At 38.7% G+C, this 18,087-nt stretch overlaps 1 protein-coding gene across 2 annotated transcripts in view; it reads left to right on the top strand.

Moving 5' to 3' along the window:
- Positions 1–18,087, top strand: part of SLC35F1 (solute carrier family 35 member F1) — a 404,897-nt gene that overhangs the window by 226,093 nt on the left and 160,717 nt on the right. For both annotated transcript variants that reach the window (XM_023219009.3, XM_023219010.3), the window contains exon 2: positions 5,161–5,336. In XM_023219009.3, coding sequence (XP_023074777.2) covers positions 5,161–5,336 — 176 coding nt within the window. The remainder of the gene's footprint in view (positions 1–5,160; positions 5,337–18,087) is intronic.

Genomic DNA, 18,087 nt, shown 5'->3' with positions numbered 1-18,087 from the left:
CAATAGCTACAATATCTAGCTCCCTGCGGTAGGAAAAAGACTCATGAACTAATCTGATAAAAGATTCCTTTCACTCCTTCCTGTTTTACATGTCGTGCTCATTAGCATGACCAATAAAACCATAATTTGTATTCTCCATCAAATCACACCAGCAGCAGCTGAATGACATGGCCACTAATTAAAAGCAGAAATTGAATACAGCAGACTTGATGTTTTGTTTGACTGAAGAAACAAGAATAGATTTGTATTGACCTCTTGTTGAAAGGCACACATTACAGATATCTTGATGCAAGACTTTTCATCAGAGGGTCAGTCCCAGACTTGTTTTTGTCTTTACCGCCTCTAGAATATTTCTGGAAACCAACCAGTTAGGTTGCTAACTATAAGTTCTTGCACTCTATGAGGGCACAGAGTCTATTTTTGCCACCAAAATAGTAGTATAGCATAGTAATTAAAAAGTTGAGATTTGGAACCACATAACCTAGTTTGCATCCAAACTCGTCCCCTTGTTAGCTCTGTGACCTTGGGCTGCTTGTTTAACTTCTCTAAGCATCAGTAAACTTATCTATAAAATCAAACAGTAATAATAGCTGCCTTATAAGGTTATTATGAGGATTCACTAAGATAGTATGTGTAAGTCTAAGCCCATGGCTTGGCACATAGTAAGAACTTACTAAATATGAGTTATTATTGTTGTTTTAGCTTAATTGGCTCCATTTTATACTAAGTTATTTGAGGACCTAGCTCCCAAATCTTAGTTTAGTAGCTCTCCAGTGACAAGGATTGTGTCTTGTTCATCTTTACATGTATAGTGTATGGCATATAGAATGCTATTTTATACTATATTGGCGCATATACATAAGAAAGACTAAAATTGTATTCTCTTATATAAGTAATCTGTCATTTATTTGTGGTGTGATTTTGTTCAGGAAAGGCATAGCATATTGCCAAAGTTTTGAACACTATAGTTGTAATTTATAGAGCTGCAGGAATCCATGTCATAGCAATAGTTTTCACCCTTCTTGTCCCAAGGAGATGCTCTCCATACATAGCATTCTCCAGGAGACATACTCAGCATCAAGAACAACTCTTCTGTATTAGTTGTAACTCTAGTCATATTTCTTCCATTTGGGAATGTAAGTTATTATGCAAATACGAATGATCCAGTGATAGGATAAGCTAAATTAATTTTTCAATCATTTTAAACATTATTAGTTTAACTATCATTGATATTGTTACATGGTGACTATAGCAGATTCCTTCCATGAATTTTTTGAATTCTTCAAAATTCTGCAAAGTCAACACCTTTAATTTCTCACCATTTCCTTTTCACTTAGTCCCTACTAGCTATCCCCTCCGTGAAACTCTCTGTTCTCTTGGTTTTCATGACACCAGTGCTACTCTGTTCCTCTCCACTCAACCAAAACTCTTAAAGGATGACAGTGACTACAAATTATGTCTTGTCAGTCTTCATTCTCTCTACCCTCTGAGCAACATTAAGTATTACAACTATTCAATCCATGAATGTCTCTTTTCTTTTGGTTTCCTTAACACCAAAACTCTCTTGCTCTTCCTCTTAGCCTTCTAACCACTTCCAACTCCAGTGATGTGCTTCTTCTCCCTCATCCACTTCCAACCTTGGGATTCCCCAAAGATATTTCCCAAGGCTCTCTTACTTTCTCTCCTACTCTCCATTTCTTGGGGATATTACCCATTTCCGGTATTTTCTTTTTTTTTTTTTTTTTTTTCCAAGACGGAGTCTCGCTCTGCTGCCCAGGCTGGAGTGCAGTGGCCACATCTCAGCTCACTGCAAGCTCCGCCTCCCGGGTTCCCGCCATTCTCCTGCCTCAGCCTCCGGAGTAGCTGGGACTACAGGCGCCCGCCACCTCGCCCGACTAGCTTTTTGTATTTTTTTAGTAGAGACGGGGTTTCACCGTGTTAGCCAGGATGGTCGCGATCTCCTGACCTCGTGATCTGCCCGCCTCGGCCTCCCAAAGTGCTGGGATCCATTTCCGGTATTTTCACCATCACTTTTATGAGTATAACCTCTGCATATTTATCTCCTGGTTGACCTCCCTATCCTACTCCGATCCCATGCTACTAATGCTGCTGGATCATTTGGAAGTTCATCTGGCATCTCAAGTTCACTATACCTAAAATATGTATTGTGTCTCCACTAAAACCAGCTCCTTATCATTATTTTTGGCAGTAGGTATTATACTTATCTTAGGCAGTCTTAAAAACCTTTACTTTTTTATAAGAGGTGGGGTCTTGCTCTGTAGCCCAGGCTTGAGTACAATGGTGTAATCATGGTTCACTTGCACACTTGACCTAAGCCCAAGCAGTCCTCCTGTCTCAGCCTCCCAAGGAGCTGGGACTACAGGCACGTGCCATCACACCTGGATAATTTTTTAAATTTTTTGTAGAAATGAAGACTCACTGTGTTGTCCAGGCTGGTCTTAAACTCCTGGATTCAAGTGATCCTCCTGCCTTAGCCTCCTAGAGTGTTGGGATTATAGGTGTGAGCCACTGCGCCTGGCCTTTAAAATCATTTGAGTTAATTCTGGTACTCCCTTTTACCTCTACCTTTCTTTCTTTCTTTTATTAATCACCCCCTTTATTTCAACAAACTGTTTCGTGTTGCCTAGGCTTCTTCTGCACTGTCTACTTTTCTACTTCCTTTCAATGGTACTGCCTGGCTGTAGATACAGTGAAGAACATGGTACAAGCATCACAGTCCAGCTGAGGCAAGAAGTGTAAAGGCATTAGTTTCAATACAATGAGATAGAAGTAACAAAGAGATGTATCCCAGGGAAGAGAAGGCAGGTAACACTTCTCGAAGGGAGTGACATAGAAGCCAAATCTCGAAAGATGCATAAGAGTCACACTGGCAAAGGCACAATGAACATTTTGGAAATAATAACACATGCAAGGGAATGCAGGCAGAGAAGACCATGATTCACTGCTGAAGTGCAAGTAAACAGGCTGAAAGTGCGTCACGGAGGACTAATACAGGGAAATGGAGGGTCATGTTCCAGAGGTGGTGGGAATAGAGGGAGAGTGTTTAGGATATGATTTCAGTTATTTGTTGGCCATGTAACAAGCCATTGTACATCTGCATGCCCTAAAACAGCCTCATGTATTATTTCTCACGGTTCTTCAATTAGGCAGCAATCTTTCGGGGTCTGCTCCATGGCGGCATATGTTGGCATGCTTTGACTGGGGCAGGAGAATCCAGAAGCCTCACTCACATGTCAGGACAGTGATGGCTGGCTGGATTTCTCTTTTTTTCACGTGGTCTCTCAAAACTGAAGTACATGGAAGCTATATTTTATGAGGGCAGAAAATGGAAGTTGTAGAGCTTTATAAGGCTGAGGCCCAGAAGTCACATGACATCCCTTCCCCCATGTTCTGTTGGTCAGAGCAAGTCCCAAGACCAGCTCAGCTTCCAGAAAAGGAGAAAGAGACCCCTGCCTCCCTTTGAACAGAGCAGGAGGAATGTAAAGGCTATGTCGGCAGGCGTCTTTGCAGATGTTCAGTACAGACCTTACAGATCTCTGCATTCTGTGGGGAACTACTGTAAGATTTTAAGCAGCATACTGACATTTTAAACATGGATGTTTAAAAGTATGTATTTGGCTTCTTTATAGAGATTGAATTCAGAGGTCAGGAGCCGGTACCTGGAAATAGGTTAACCTCAGAAAGTTCTTCTCTGCATGCCCACATGCCTTGCCACAGTTCTTCCTCCTCTTGGAAGCAGATGGAATGAACAAAATATAGCTGATGTTTTTTCTTTTTTAAAGCAAAATACAACCAAAGTACTGCCCAGGACTCTGTGCTCATTCCAGAAAAATGGACTCACATCTGTTATGGCGGACTAAATATGTAACACCGCAAACCCTTTGCCTAAAGCTTTTTGTTTAGAAACAATGCTGCATTACAAACCATTACAAACTAGAGTGATATAGTTAACACTAATGTATTGTATATTCCAAAAGAGCTAGAAGAGAAGATTTTCAATGTGCTCACCACAAAGAAATGATACATTTTTGATCTGACAATTGTTCTGCTTTGATTATTATACAACGTGAACATGTATCGAAACATGAGACTGTACTGCATAAGTATGTACCATTATTATGTGTCAATTAAAAATAAAATAAAACTTTTATTGAAAGAAATACTACTGCTTGCTCCTATTATATTACTCTTTCTATAAATAAACCAGACAAGTCAGATGCGACTTTCAGGGAGGGCAGAAATCTGCTTTGTATTTCCAGGGGCTTTTTCTGTGTAAAAGCATGTGGGTGTATGTGACCAGAAAGCTTGTGAGGGCATTTTGTTTGTATGCAAAATGAACGCCTTGAACCTTGCCTGTAGTCCCCACTACAGAAGTCTATAGGGGCAGTGCCTATGAAAAAGCCACAAAAAAATTGGCATAATTTGAAAGGTTGTATTACATCATCACAGTACTGAATCTCCTTTATGAACGGCAGTTTTAGTGTGTAGGCAATTGTAACTTGAGCAGAAGAGAGCAGACACCTAATGCTCATCAAAGCTTCCTAGAGCAAACTGAGTTCTAGAGTCTGGGAATGGACAGCAGATGGTCCTTCTGGTTTTCAGGGATATGTATAGTGTATAGCCATTTCACATAGGGGTTTCTGGATCTGGGATTTCAATCTATAAAGAAAAGAGTCCCCTTTATTGGTACAAGAACTTGAGGATGAGGTGGGAATATGGTCCCTCCTAGTCAGCGTTCTCACCATCACTAAATATTTCATTAATACTATGGTGAGCATCAAGATGATGTTCTTTCGCCACCCACTCCCCACTCCCATTGGCACCAAGATGTCAATAGCTAGAAGCCAGGCTCTTTCAGAGAGTTGGTCTCAAATCCCAGTTTTTTGCCACTTCCTAGTTACATGACTGTGAGCAAACTCCTTAACCACTCTAAGCTTTAGTTTCCTTCTCTGTAAAATCTCAGTAATCATTGCACCTTCCTCAAGGGATTGCTGTGAAGGACTAAAGGGAATAATATTTAGTTGCACTTAATCCAGTGCATGCTACCTGTGCTCAAAAAATTTTAACTGCTATTGTTTTAATGGGCTTCCTGCTGACCTTTGCTGTTTTTTTTTTTTTTTTTTTTCCTTTATTTCTCAGGGAGATGTTAATCTCTGTGGCCCTGGGCCAGGTGTTATCCCTCCTTATTTGTGGAATTGGCTTGACTAGCAAGTATCTGTCAGAAGATTTCCATGCCAACACACCAGTCTTCCAGAGTTTCCTCAATTACATTCTTCTCTTCTTGGTCTATACCACCACACTAGCCGTCAGACAAGGTAAGCTCACAAAAACACCAGGAATATAGCTTTTACAAGCACCTAAAAAAAAGATGAGCCATGACCAGATAACGTTTTGTTTCTTACAGCATCAGTTAAGATCATTGAAAACCCCAGATCTTACTTTTCTATTTTGCAGTAATATAGTAAACAAAATGACTGAATAAATCACAAAGAAAATTAATCATATGAATTCAGCAAGAAATGGGAACTGCATGTATAGGCAAAAATGTACAATTTCTCACTTTTTGAATCCCTGTTAACATTACTTCTACCCTCTCATTGGAATTAAATGAGTTTTTCCTTGGAACTTGGAATAGACCTGATGCAGATACTCTAAATAATGCTTGCTCTGAGAAATCCAAGGGAATTGCAGACAAGTATATGTTCTGTGGGAAAGTGACACAAGAAAGATACAAATTGTAAACACAGACAACTCTATTAATAACATCACAGAAAAAGAAAAAAAGAACACTACCACAAATGGTCAAATGAGATGTGAAATTATTTTAAACTTAAAATAATTAAAGAAATAAAACAAGTCCTCCAAGAGCCAATGCAAGAAAACCTTTTTTTAAAGAGGCAGTTGCCTTTGAAAAACCTCAGGGTACATCCCTGGAGGGGATGCTTCAGAGTCATATGATATGCCACTGAATCCAGTATGCTGTGGTTTGAATATCACCTCCAAAACTCATGTTGACATGTAATTGCCACTGTGACAATATTAAGAGGTGAGACTATTAAGAAAGATGGTGAGCCTATTACTAGGCCATGAGGGCTTCACCCTCCTGAATGGATTAATGCCATTATCATGGGAGTGGGTTCCAGCTAAATGTGGGTTTGGCCCCCTCTTGCCCTCTCTTGCTCTTTCATGTGTGCTCTTGTGCCTGTCTGCCATGTGAGGATACTGCAAAAAGGCCCTCACCAGATGTGAGCCCTTTAACCTCGGACTTCCCAGCCTCCAGAACCACAAGAAATAAATCTCTGTTCTTTACAAATTGCACAGTCTCAGGTACTATGGAATATGTTATTCATTATAGCAGCAACAAAATGATCTATGACAAGGTGTAAACACTTTTATCTATGGCTCAGAAATAGCCATCAATTTTCCCCAAAATAGTAGCTGTCAACTGTAAAATGTGCATTGAAAAAAATCATTAATACATTTGGAGACAATTATTTACATTAATAATAGATAAGGACACATGTATAGCTGTGTACATCAATTTTAATAGTCACACTTTTATGAAACATGTACAAGACTGTTTATCAGTATTTAATTTTTACATTTATTTATTTGGATTACTGTCCAGAATAATAATGCTTAATTATAATGATTTGACCAATCCTGGATTTCATCTCATAGGAGGAATAAATATGAACAAGTTGAGATTGAATTCCAGTTTAATTTTAGATTTGTTTAAAGTATTGTAGAAGCTAATTTTATTTACTTCTCAAAAATTGGTGCTATCAGTACTTGTTTATTAAAGTTTAACATCAATAGACATCATTATTTTAAAAATAAAATCTCAGGCCACTGAAGTTATTGACATTGAATCTCAGCTATGTTTCCTGAGTGTGATTTGGAAGCTAATAATTTTGAATGATGTAAATGGGTTATCTAAAGTCTCAAAAAAAAAAAAAAAGAGTCAAACTGCATAAAATATTTGAAGAAATTTATTCTGAGCCAAATATGAATGACCATGGTCCCTGACACAGCCCGTAGAACTGTGAACAAGGTTCACAGAAACCTGAGAACATGTGCCCAAGGTGGTCAGGGTGCAGCTTGCTTTTATATTTAATACATTTTAGGGAGACCTGAGACTTCAGTCATTTAAGAAATACTTTGGTTTGCAAACACCACATGTTCTCGCTTAGGTGGGAACTGAACAATGAAATCACTTGGACACAGAGCGGGGAACATCACACACTGGGGCCTGTTGTGGGTTGGGGGGCTGGGGGAAAGATAGCATTAGGGAAAATACCTAATATAAATGATGAGTTGATGGCAAACCAACATGGCACATGTATACCTATGTATCAAACCTGTACGTTGTGCACATGTACCCTAGAACTTAAAGTATAATAAAAAGTAAAATAAAATAAAAAAAGAAATACATTGGTTTGGTCCAGTAAGGCAGGACAACTCGAAGCAGGGGGCTTCCAGCTTATAGGTCGATTTAAAAATTTTCTGATTGACAGTTGGTTGAGTTTCTCAACAGATCTGGGATTAATAGAAAGGAATATCTGGATTAAGATAAGGATTGTGGAGACCAAAGTTCTTATTTGCAGAGGAAGCCTTCAGGTAGTAGGCTTCAGAGAGAATAGATTGTAAAATGTTTCTTATCAGACTTAAAGTCTGTGTTGATGTTAACGCTGGAGAAGTATAATGAGGCATGTTCAATCCCCACTTCCCATCTTGGCCTGAACCAGTCTTTCAGGTTACATTTTAAGAGTGCCCTGACTAAGGAGGAAGTCCATTCAGATGATTGAGGGGGTACTTAGAATTTTATTTTTGGTTTACAAAAGTTATCCCCATCATTTTACCATTGGTGCCTCAGTCCAGGAACAGACTCCAGGAAGTGAAGAAATAAGGGAGAAATATAATTAGAAATTCACTTATGACAGACTAGAAATGTGTAGCTTGGCCATATAGAACTAAGCAGTTGGACTTAAAAATCACTCGATGGAAGCTTGAATTAATATTAAAAGAATATAATTTTTTAGCCCAGTATAAGGAGTATAATTAAGAATAAGAAGATTAAATTAAGAATAATTTTTATAACACTTGAATATTATCCCCCAAGAATCCCATGAAAGTGAGGAATTTCTCTTCCCTAGTCATTTTTATAACCAAACAAACTCTACTGCGAGATGGTACATTGTATTTAGTCTTTGAGTTCTTGTACCTCTCACTTTTCAGGAATCCAGGGATTTAACAAAAACTTGAATCAGGAACAAAAAAAAAAGTTAAGCCATTCTAAAGGGCAGGGAGAATTATTTCAACCATAGCAATAATTTACAGGTAGAGGCTAAAAAAACTTAGAAGATGAAATGTAGTAAAATGCCTAGAGTTAATAATTACAGTACCGTCTATTGAGCCTCTATAATGTGCCAGCCACTGTGTATGTAAATTATCCTTTTTATTCCATCAATCCAAGGAAATAGGTATGATTATCCGAAATTTTGTAAATGAGAAAACCAAGGTTCTGACAGCCCAGGAAACTGCTTGAGGATATAGGAGAGCAAAGAGTAGAGGCCCATCCAAGGCGGGGCTGTGAGGACAGTGTGGCTTCAGGGCCCATCCAAGGCGGGGCTGTGAGGACAGTGTGGCTTCAGGGCCCATCCAAGGCGGGGCTGTGAGGACAGTGTTCAGGGCCACTCTGCCTCTCCTTGTGAGGTGCAGGGAAGGCAGGAGGAGGGAGCAGAGACCCTTCTGAAGAAAAGGAGAGTTTTTTTTTTTTCCTTTGAATTTCAAAACCCTGAATAGGAAACCAGCCCTCTGTGTAAGATGCAGTGAGATACCCCAGTGCGGTCCGGAGGATTGTATTAGTCAGGGTTCTCTACAACCACAGGACTAATAGGATAGATGTATATATGAAAGGGAGTTTATCAAGGAGTATTGACTCAGGATCACAAGGTGAAGTCCCACAATAGGCTGTCTGCAAGCTGTGGAGCAAGGAAGCCAGTCCGAGTCCCCAAACCTCAAAAGTAGGGAAGCTGACAGTGCAGCCTTCAGTCTGTGGCCGAAGTTCCCAAAGCCCCTGGCAAATCACTGATATAAGTCCAAGAATCCAAAAGCTGAAGAACTTGAAGTCCGATGTTTGAGGGCAGGGAGCATCCAGTGTGGGAGAAAGATGGAGTCCAGAAAACTCAGCCAGTCTAGTCCTTCCACGTTCCTCTGCCTGCTTTTATCCCAGCCATGCTGGCAGCTGATTAGATGATGCCCACCCAGATTGAGGGTGGGTCTGAGTCTCCTAGTTTACTGATTCAAATGTTAGTCTCCTTTGGCAACACCCTCACAGACACACCCAGGAACAATACTTTTCATCCTTCAATCCAATCAAGTTGACACTCAATCTTAACCATCACAAGGATGTCATAGACGATTTAGGGAGAGGGTTAGCGGTGGACAGGCAAGAAAGACCAATGGAAAGAGGCTAAGGACTAGGAGCAGCAAGGAATTTGGAGGCTCTTCAGAAAGAAAAGGCTGAAGAGGGCTAAGGAAATTCTGACTGCCAATACCAGTCTGTGATGGAGATAATCAATTTCTGAAATACCCTCTGGAGATTTTTACCATCACCTCAGATTGTCACTGAGTTTGCTGGCATGTCTTCTTTTGGGTGTTTCCTCAGAATAATTATTTGTTTTAAGCTTCATCTTTAGAAGTTTTAATAGGCTGGCATTAAGCCAACATCTGGAAATGAACATAGTAATTACATTAATTTTCCATAGGCTGATTCAATACTATGTTCTGAAGATATACTAATCTTTCTAGTCAGGTACCTGAAAATTTGGGAAAGAATGAACAACAAAGAGGGAAGGGTGGAAAGTGTGGTGTGTGCAAGGGAGAGTCTCTCATAGTCACAAGTTCTCCTTTCTCACCATTCCCTGAGAGCTGCAGGTTAGGTCTCAGCCACGTGTTGCCACTCTGGGCCACATAACAGTGTGAAGTTAGACTCAGAAATACATTCTTGAACAAATCTTTCTTTATAGTTTTAATCATATATCTTCTAAAATTTAATGATTGTCACATTTAAAACAATGTGCTAAATGTAAGAAGCCTTTCAAGAGCATTAAGGGTGAGGTTATTATGAAAGCCTGGCTTAAATTTGACTTCAAAGTTAAACTGAATTTTCCCTATCAAAATTTCATTGGACTCATGATCAAAGACTCTGAAGCAGCAGGCTCCAGTATAAGTTCCAAAATGAATTGGAGTTGAGTTTGCCCTTGATTATTAATTGATTCCTACCAACATTTGGGTACCATCTTCCTTACAAAATATCATACCCAATTAAGCAAATTTTAAGTCTAGCCCTCTTTATAGTTGGAGCTAGGTGTTCTTCCAGATGGTTCTACAATTTTTAAAAAATGTTTACTGTTCAAAACAAAGACCTTCAGAAATACAACTTTGTAGAAAGAAATGTACTTCACCAAAGTAGTTTTGTTGTCATTGTATCAAGTTTGAGAATTTAGGGAAAATAGAGACAATCATTACATTAATAGCTTAATTGTAACCACTTTGAGAAGTTAGTTAGGAAATTAAAATGTACCCACTGAAATAAAGCCTGAAATCCAAACAACTCCTACAAAGTGGTGCTTTAGGAATAGGACTAAGAAAGTATAGTGAAGCTTCCAAAAACACGTGCATTTGCCTAGGAAACTCTCAAAAGATGACTTCTCCTTATATCTACTCTCTTCTTAAAATTCCATGTAATTACAGCTGAAATCAGGAAGCAGAGGAACAAAATGCCAAAACTGTGAATCAGAGGTGAGGACAGACTGGACAGACTGGGGTCCAGTGAAGACCACCAGTTGTTGCTTTTGTGATATAAGAGCAAGAAATGTGACAGGCTTTTAAAGAAAAAGGTGAAAATAGGATACAGTTCCTATCAAGAAAACATGTATCATCTAACTTTTTGCCCATAAGATTCTCTTGTCTATGATGACAAAAATCATGCTGCTTCCCAGAGCTACCTTTAAGTTTTCAAATAATAGATACTCATGGTTCCTCTTTTAGCAGTTTTTATCTTCTGAGTGTATATAAATCGTAAAAACTTCGATAAGCAATAATTTCCTCTTCTCTTTCTTCTGCTACCATTTTTCTACATTCTTGTTTCTCTAATTCCTTTTTGTTATACACCAGCAATTTACTCACTGCTGGAGGAGTAAAGGCAAGATGCTGAGGGTAAAAAGAAAAAAACACTTTTAGCCTTTGTTTTCCTCTTCAACTCATAGTGGTAGAGAAAAAATGGGTATCAGTAATGAAAGCATGACTAGAATCATAAGTGTCTGCTTCTTTTTATATACAGACCCTGAAAAGAAAAGAAAATGTTGCCACCGTTCAGTGTTATTAGAGTACTAACAACTTCAGTATTGGTGACTGGTTCTGCAAGTTTTGCTTTTTCATTGAAAAGTGTTTTTACAAGCTCTTCCAATTTTCATAAAAGACAAGCTTCCAGCTAAAAGCAATTTGATGAGTATGGCATGTATTTTATTTTTTAGTGAATTATTGAAACAGATACGTTAAACTATGTTTTGAATCATGTATCTATTTCTTTGTGTGAGTGTAAAAATGAAACAAGTCTCTAATAGTGCTAATAGAACCCTCATAAAAATATCACCATGTAGAATCCCTTTGATTTTTTCAAAGAAATAATACTGAAAAGTGAACTGCATGCTTTACTCTTCATGGGAAATACTCACTTTGAACATTAAATTCTAGCAGATGGAAATCCTAGAGGTCTAGGTTCAAATGTTAATTCTAAGTGAGAAGGCTGAAGCAAGGAAGTTAGTTGGGTATTCAAGCACATGTGCTCTCCTGGCCCCTTCTGCTTACCATCCCCTTTCTCCACCCAGAATATTCAAGTAGGGTAGAAGAGATAAGAGAAATCTATAAATATGACAGCCCTGTCTACGCATACAGCTGGACGCAAGTCATGACGCAATGGTCCAGTCCCACAAACCTTGGCATTTTAAATAAAAATTCTTCTGAGAGTCTGTGCCAAGAAAGTACCCTGCTATTTTTTTTTTTTTTTTTATGAGGAGGTTGGGGGTGGTAGCTGAAGAAGCATTATTTAAGAGGTAATTGTTGTTTCTTCCAGCTCAAGAAAGCCTTCGTATTTGTTCTCTACAGAAATACTACATTTCTTACATGCAATTACATAGGCTAAATTCTCCATGACCAATATCACACTTAAAATACTTACATAATTGGAAGAAATAGAGAATTTCATACGAAATAAAATAGACCTATCAGATAGCCACACCAAATCTTGGAAACTTCGGTAGCCAGCATTTCCCTGTATGTCTGACCCTAGAGTCACCTGAAGATCTCACTTCCCCAGGTCTGTAACTGTGCCTCTGCCTCTGCGAATCTTTGCCCCCTACTTTCATTGCAGATTTCTTTAATGCTTCTCATAGGCAGTCAAAAAAAAAAAGCAGTGAAAGAATTAAACCAGGACCTAGGATTTTCTCAGAGCAGAAGCCTGAGTTCTGCTCACTCACAGCCCAGTTCTCAGTTCTCTGGGTAACACTGACTAAATCACTGAGAAGAAGGGACTGTTATTAGCATGTGGGCATAATAAGAAAGCACTTGGCAAATGTAAATACTAAATTATAACTCCCTTGGGAGTCGTGGGAGAAATAGTACTGTCACTTACCTAAGTCTGGTGAGGTAATATTCACTGGAGCCTCTTAGAAAGGGTCCCTTGTGGGAAATTACTTGGCAAATCTCCATTCCTATTTCTTGTCAGGTTGCATTTATTTTTACTTCTTAAGTATGATTGGAAAATTTTAGCCCCCACAGTATAAAGATTGCACCTCAGGGATTTCTGAGATGAATCTTTGGTAGATGCTTCATGGGAATTATGCTTATGTTGTCTAGGAAAAGAGAAGAACAGATTTCGGGCTGGAATGTTATACAGATATCATGCTGAGAAATTGGTAGAGAAAGTCACACAAGAAAATTAGAATCCACTTCTAGCAAAACTTTCAGTAGGTACAGCAACTGAAACTCTCATATACCGCCTGTATGTGGGAATACACATGATAAGGCTGCTTTGAAAAATGTGAGAACGCTGCTTCGGAGAATAGCTTGGCGTTGTCTCATAAGGTTAAATGTATACTTGCCATGTGACTCAACAATTGCATTTTTCCAAGAGATGAAAACATAATGTCCATGCAAAGATCTACATACAAATGCTCATTGCAACTTTATTCATAATTGCAAAAAACTAAACTACCCAAGTGCCCATCCGCTTACAAAAGGATAAACAAATTGCAGTAAATTCATGCAATGGAATGTCACTCACCAATAAAAAGAAATAAGGTACTGATATGTATAATAGTATGGATTAATCTCAAAAGCATTACACTAAGTGCAAGAAGCCACACGTGTAAGTTTACATACTATACAATTACATACTGTATAGTTATACCATGTTCTGGAAAACGCAAAACTGTAAGGACAGAGATCAGTGGTTTCCAGAGCCTGGGGTAGTGGTGGGAGGAGACTGACTGCAAAGGGGCACGAGGGAACTTTTGGGAGGATGGAAATGTTCTGTGTGTCTCAATTTTTGTAGCAATTACCCGACTATATACATTTGTTGAAACTCTCCAAACTATACACTTAAAAGGAGAGAATTTTATTGTATCTAAGTTATACTTCAGTGCATCTGACTGAAGGGGAAAAAAAAGAAAATTAACTATAGCTCAGCGGTTACCATGATGGAATAAGTTATCATTGGGTCTAGAGTTTACAATATGCAGCTGTTTCCTCAGTCACTTACAGATATTAGGACATGCTGGTAAAACTTCCTACTTCCTTGTGGCATCCTTTTAGATGACAAGAATGAGTTCTGCTTCCCAAAAATCGTACCTGCCTCAAGGAACTTGCTAGTGTTACATGAGCTATCAAGCTTAAGTCCATCAAACAATACAAAACACACACATTCTATACATAAGCAGTGCTTACAGGGCAAATCTGCACCAAATAGAGTCTCCCACAGTCTTAATGAAACTTGTAGTATCCAATAGTACATTTCATGTGTGTGCTAATGTATATGAACCTTTTCTTTTTTTTCTTTTCTTTCTTTTTTTTTTGAGACAGGGTCTCACTCTGTCTCCCAGTCTGGAGTGCAATGGTATGATCTCAGCTCACTGCAACCTCTGCCTCCCAGGCTCAAGCAATTCTCCTGCCTCAGCCTCCTGAGTACCCAGGATTACAGGCACACGCCACTGCCACCCAGCTAATTTTTGTATTTTTTAGAGAAGACGGGGTTTCACTATGTTGGCCAAGCTGGTTCTGAACTCCTGACCTCAAATGATCCACCCACCTCGGCCTCTCAAAGTGCTGGGATTACAGGCCTGAGCCAGTGTCTGACCATCTGACCAATGTGTATGTATCTTAAAGAGAGTGATATCTTACATAGAACTCTCAGTATCACTTAGTACAATCAGTGACTTTTAGATGGAAGGAAATTGACATGAATATGTAACACCATCTACTCTTAATCTTCACATAAACTTAGACACAAACACACTCACACACACATATACTCTTTATATGTCAGGTGTTGCTTCATTCCCCCATGCCAAATACTTTATTAATGAATGTCTTCCTGATTCTTTCATTTTAAACGGCGTATAAGCTCAAGGGGAGGGGCTGTCTACCTGTTTTGTCTGGAGTCCATGTTGACTGTTAATTCTGTAAATCTTTAAGCATTCATTTATCCATGCTGAGAGCTGGCATAGAGCAATACTCATTCCTGGCACGCAGCTCCATGTTCATGTGGGAGATTGAAGGGTGGTTACAAGATGATAACTGTATTGCCTGAAGGAGATAAGTCCCCTTCTGCTAAAATAGTGCATTGTATGTAATTAGTGTAAAAATTCAGAGGAATAGAGTTTATCTTTACAATCATCTTTCTCATTAAAAACGAATCATAATGGAAGAACAAAGCAGTCCCTGTAGTGAACTCAATTGCTTTCCCTAAGTTTTCATTAAATCAAAGACTCAGCAGTTAGCCATCTTGCAGACACTACTGCAGTCTACTGCATGATGTTTGCAGGAAAGAAAAAAATGAAGCAAACAGTTTTTTCTCTTTAAGACTTAGAACTGCGTAATAATTATCTTTGGATCATAATTTCCTGCCTATGCATTTTTTGAATGTCTAGTTTCATTGGTTTCACTTTCCAAGATTTTTGAGGACTGGAAGGAGGATCATCATGTAACTCACCAAATTTAAATGTGATACTTGCAGACGGGTTAGGGCTTATTACAAGTTAAAGTGATTGGGCTCCTTCAGTGGTCTCTATGAGGAAAAACATAAAGGAAATAACTCCAAATAAAAGAAAATATGATTAGTATTTAAGTTTCTGGCTATTTTTTGTTTTACTATTTGAAACTTCTTTCAAAAAATAGAGTGAATATCACTTTTTTGTCTTTAACTGCCTACTTACTCATTTCTAAAACAATGTTTATCTTTAAGAGTCATATTTAGGAATTAGTACTTAAGTCAACTAAATTAAAATATTATTTTAAACAATTAGGATCTGGATTTTTTTTTATTTCTCAATTCAAGCAAAATTCAAGAGTCACTGAGTCACCCTAATGAGTATCTATAACTTGTCTGTGCTGTATTTCGTCATTTCATAAGTCAAGATAATAATAGTAAATTCCTTACAGTTTTCATGTGGGTGAAGATGATGCATAAAATACTTACAGGACAGTGTCAGGCATACAGAAAGCAATAAACTGAATATAATATGCCATCATCAACGTTAGATTTGCTTACTAAATATTGATTCTTCTCAGCAAGTTGGATTTTATACATGTAACCCTTAATTTGAATAAATTCTACCATGAGGACTCTGAAATTCAATGACCATATTCCAGCATATATGTTCTCCTTCACTTGGTCCTGGATGCCAGAGTAGGCACAAGTGTAATTCATGGAAGGATCAGAAATAAAAGAGCCATTTTAGATGTTTTCTTACCACTACAGTGGCCACTGTGAGAGAACTCACTAGCCCACGACTAATTCCTAAATGTACAAGCTCAGAGGCCCCTCCCCCAGGGTGTAGAGTCAGAGATTTTCTGCCTGAGAAAGCTAAGCCAAGAGGAACAATAGGAACCCCAAATCTTTGTTCAGAAGGAGCCAGAGCCACCCTTGGACTTTTAGGCACAACTGCACCCAAATGGTCCAAGCTATGAGAGATTAGAAGGGAAGGGAGGGTTGGCACAGGAAGAACTGGAGGAAACAATTTCCTAGGCCAGTGCTTGTTCTAGAGTTTTCATCAGGACTGAGAAACCTTAAGGCAGAATTACTTTCCACCCTTTCTCTCCCCTTGTTTGTGTGTGTGTGTTTTCTACCTCTTCTCACATTTCCTCTCTTCACCCCTTTTCCTTCTCATACAGCCTTAAATAATAGACAAATGGGGAAAAATGGGAAGAAAAACATTCCTACTCCTTTGACTGACACAGAACTTTTATAACAAATCCAGACATTGCAGAGAAGATCCAGATTCTAATTAAGTCGTATCTGGAGTAAAACACTCCCGTTACTATTCTTTGCTCAAGAAAAGGCCGAGAGCACTAGGGTACCAATCAAAATAAAGCATGCTATAAATGAATGCATTGTAAACTGCAATCAACTGAATACACATACAGAAAGCAATGCAGATCCGAAGCAGCTGGGAACACCCAATTTCCATTTGGCCTGCTGACCCAGGTACATGCCAGCTGCACAAGGTGAGGAAAAAGAAGTGTGATTTGGCCAAAGCCAGGACAGGATGGCATTCCTGCCCCTGATAACTTCCAGCAAGGAATCAGTTTTGGGCACAGGAACCATAGATACTTTGGAAGACCCTATCATTACAACAGTAGAAATCTTCAGATGCATTACCAGAGGGAAAATTGAGTGACTGTTTATAACCAGAATTCCAAATCTCCACCAATTATTTGGAATAATCAATGAACAACGCATCCCTGTTAAGGCCATCACAATGGAAACCACAGTAAGAACTGTGTAAGTGGAGATCTGGCCTTACTAATGAACTACTCCAAAGACAAGAACTGTCCTTAAATGAAGTCATTAAAAGAAATTGGGCTCCCATTTTTAGGCAAGGTAAGAATGTTGTATTTCAGAGTTGGAAAATAAAATCAGGGTGGGGAGAGGAAAAAACTTTAAAAATAATGCAAGATTAAAAAAAAAAAAAAAAGTTGCAAAATGCTCTGAGAGAATACAAAGCATTGGAGGTTACAAAGCCACTTCTGGTGGAGAAGTGACCACTAGGGTATCATTTGAGAAGAGGAGAAGGCCACGATATCACAGATCATGGAGCTGTTGCTCAGCCATGGCTGAGCTGAAGGAGTGGGCTGCAGGCAAACTCAGTGGACTACTGGGGCCTTACCAAATTCAAAGCAGCAGGTTATATACCTACAAGCAGATTTCAACTTTTGGCTTAGTGGCTGTCATTTGCTGAGGTAGAAATTTCCAGCTGTGCATTGTTAAACTCAGGACAATTATAGCACAGCTTTAAACAAGCTATTGATTTTAAACTTTTGTTAGGCTAAAAGAAAGTAAGTTAGATCATTCAGAAGCAAGCAAGAACTCACCTTCTAAAAATAAAGTTAAGGAACTTGGTAAGTAACTTCTTTTCAACAGACAAATGTGTGGGCATAGCTTATGTAAGTGACATAAATGTAGAAGTCTCTGAACTGTTAAAAATTGTAAGTTATTTACTACTTGGAAGCTTATTAAGTCTCAACCCCTGTTTTCTATTGTTTGGACCTCAGATGTGTTGAGTAATTTAGACACCCAAAAGGAAAGTCATTGGTGAATGTATTCCTATACTGAGAGCGTCTCTTAACTGAAGGAACCAACCTGGTGCACAAGCCAAGGATGCAACTTCGCCCCAGAAGAGTTTTATACTTTTAGTTCTGCCCATGATTACTTTATATAGAACCTTCCAGAAGGCTCCAACCTGATTATGTCTTATTCAGATTTCTCTTATATAAATTTCAGTT

Source organism: Piliocolobus tephrosceles, chromosome 5, assembly GCF_002776525.5.
Source record: "Piliocolobus tephrosceles isolate RC106 chromosome 5, ASM277652v3, whole genome shotgun sequence".
NCBI lineage: Eukaryota > Metazoa > Chordata > Mammalia > Primates > Cercopithecidae > Piliocolobus > Piliocolobus tephrosceles.
This window is presented reverse-complemented; position numbering and strand designations above follow the sequence as displayed.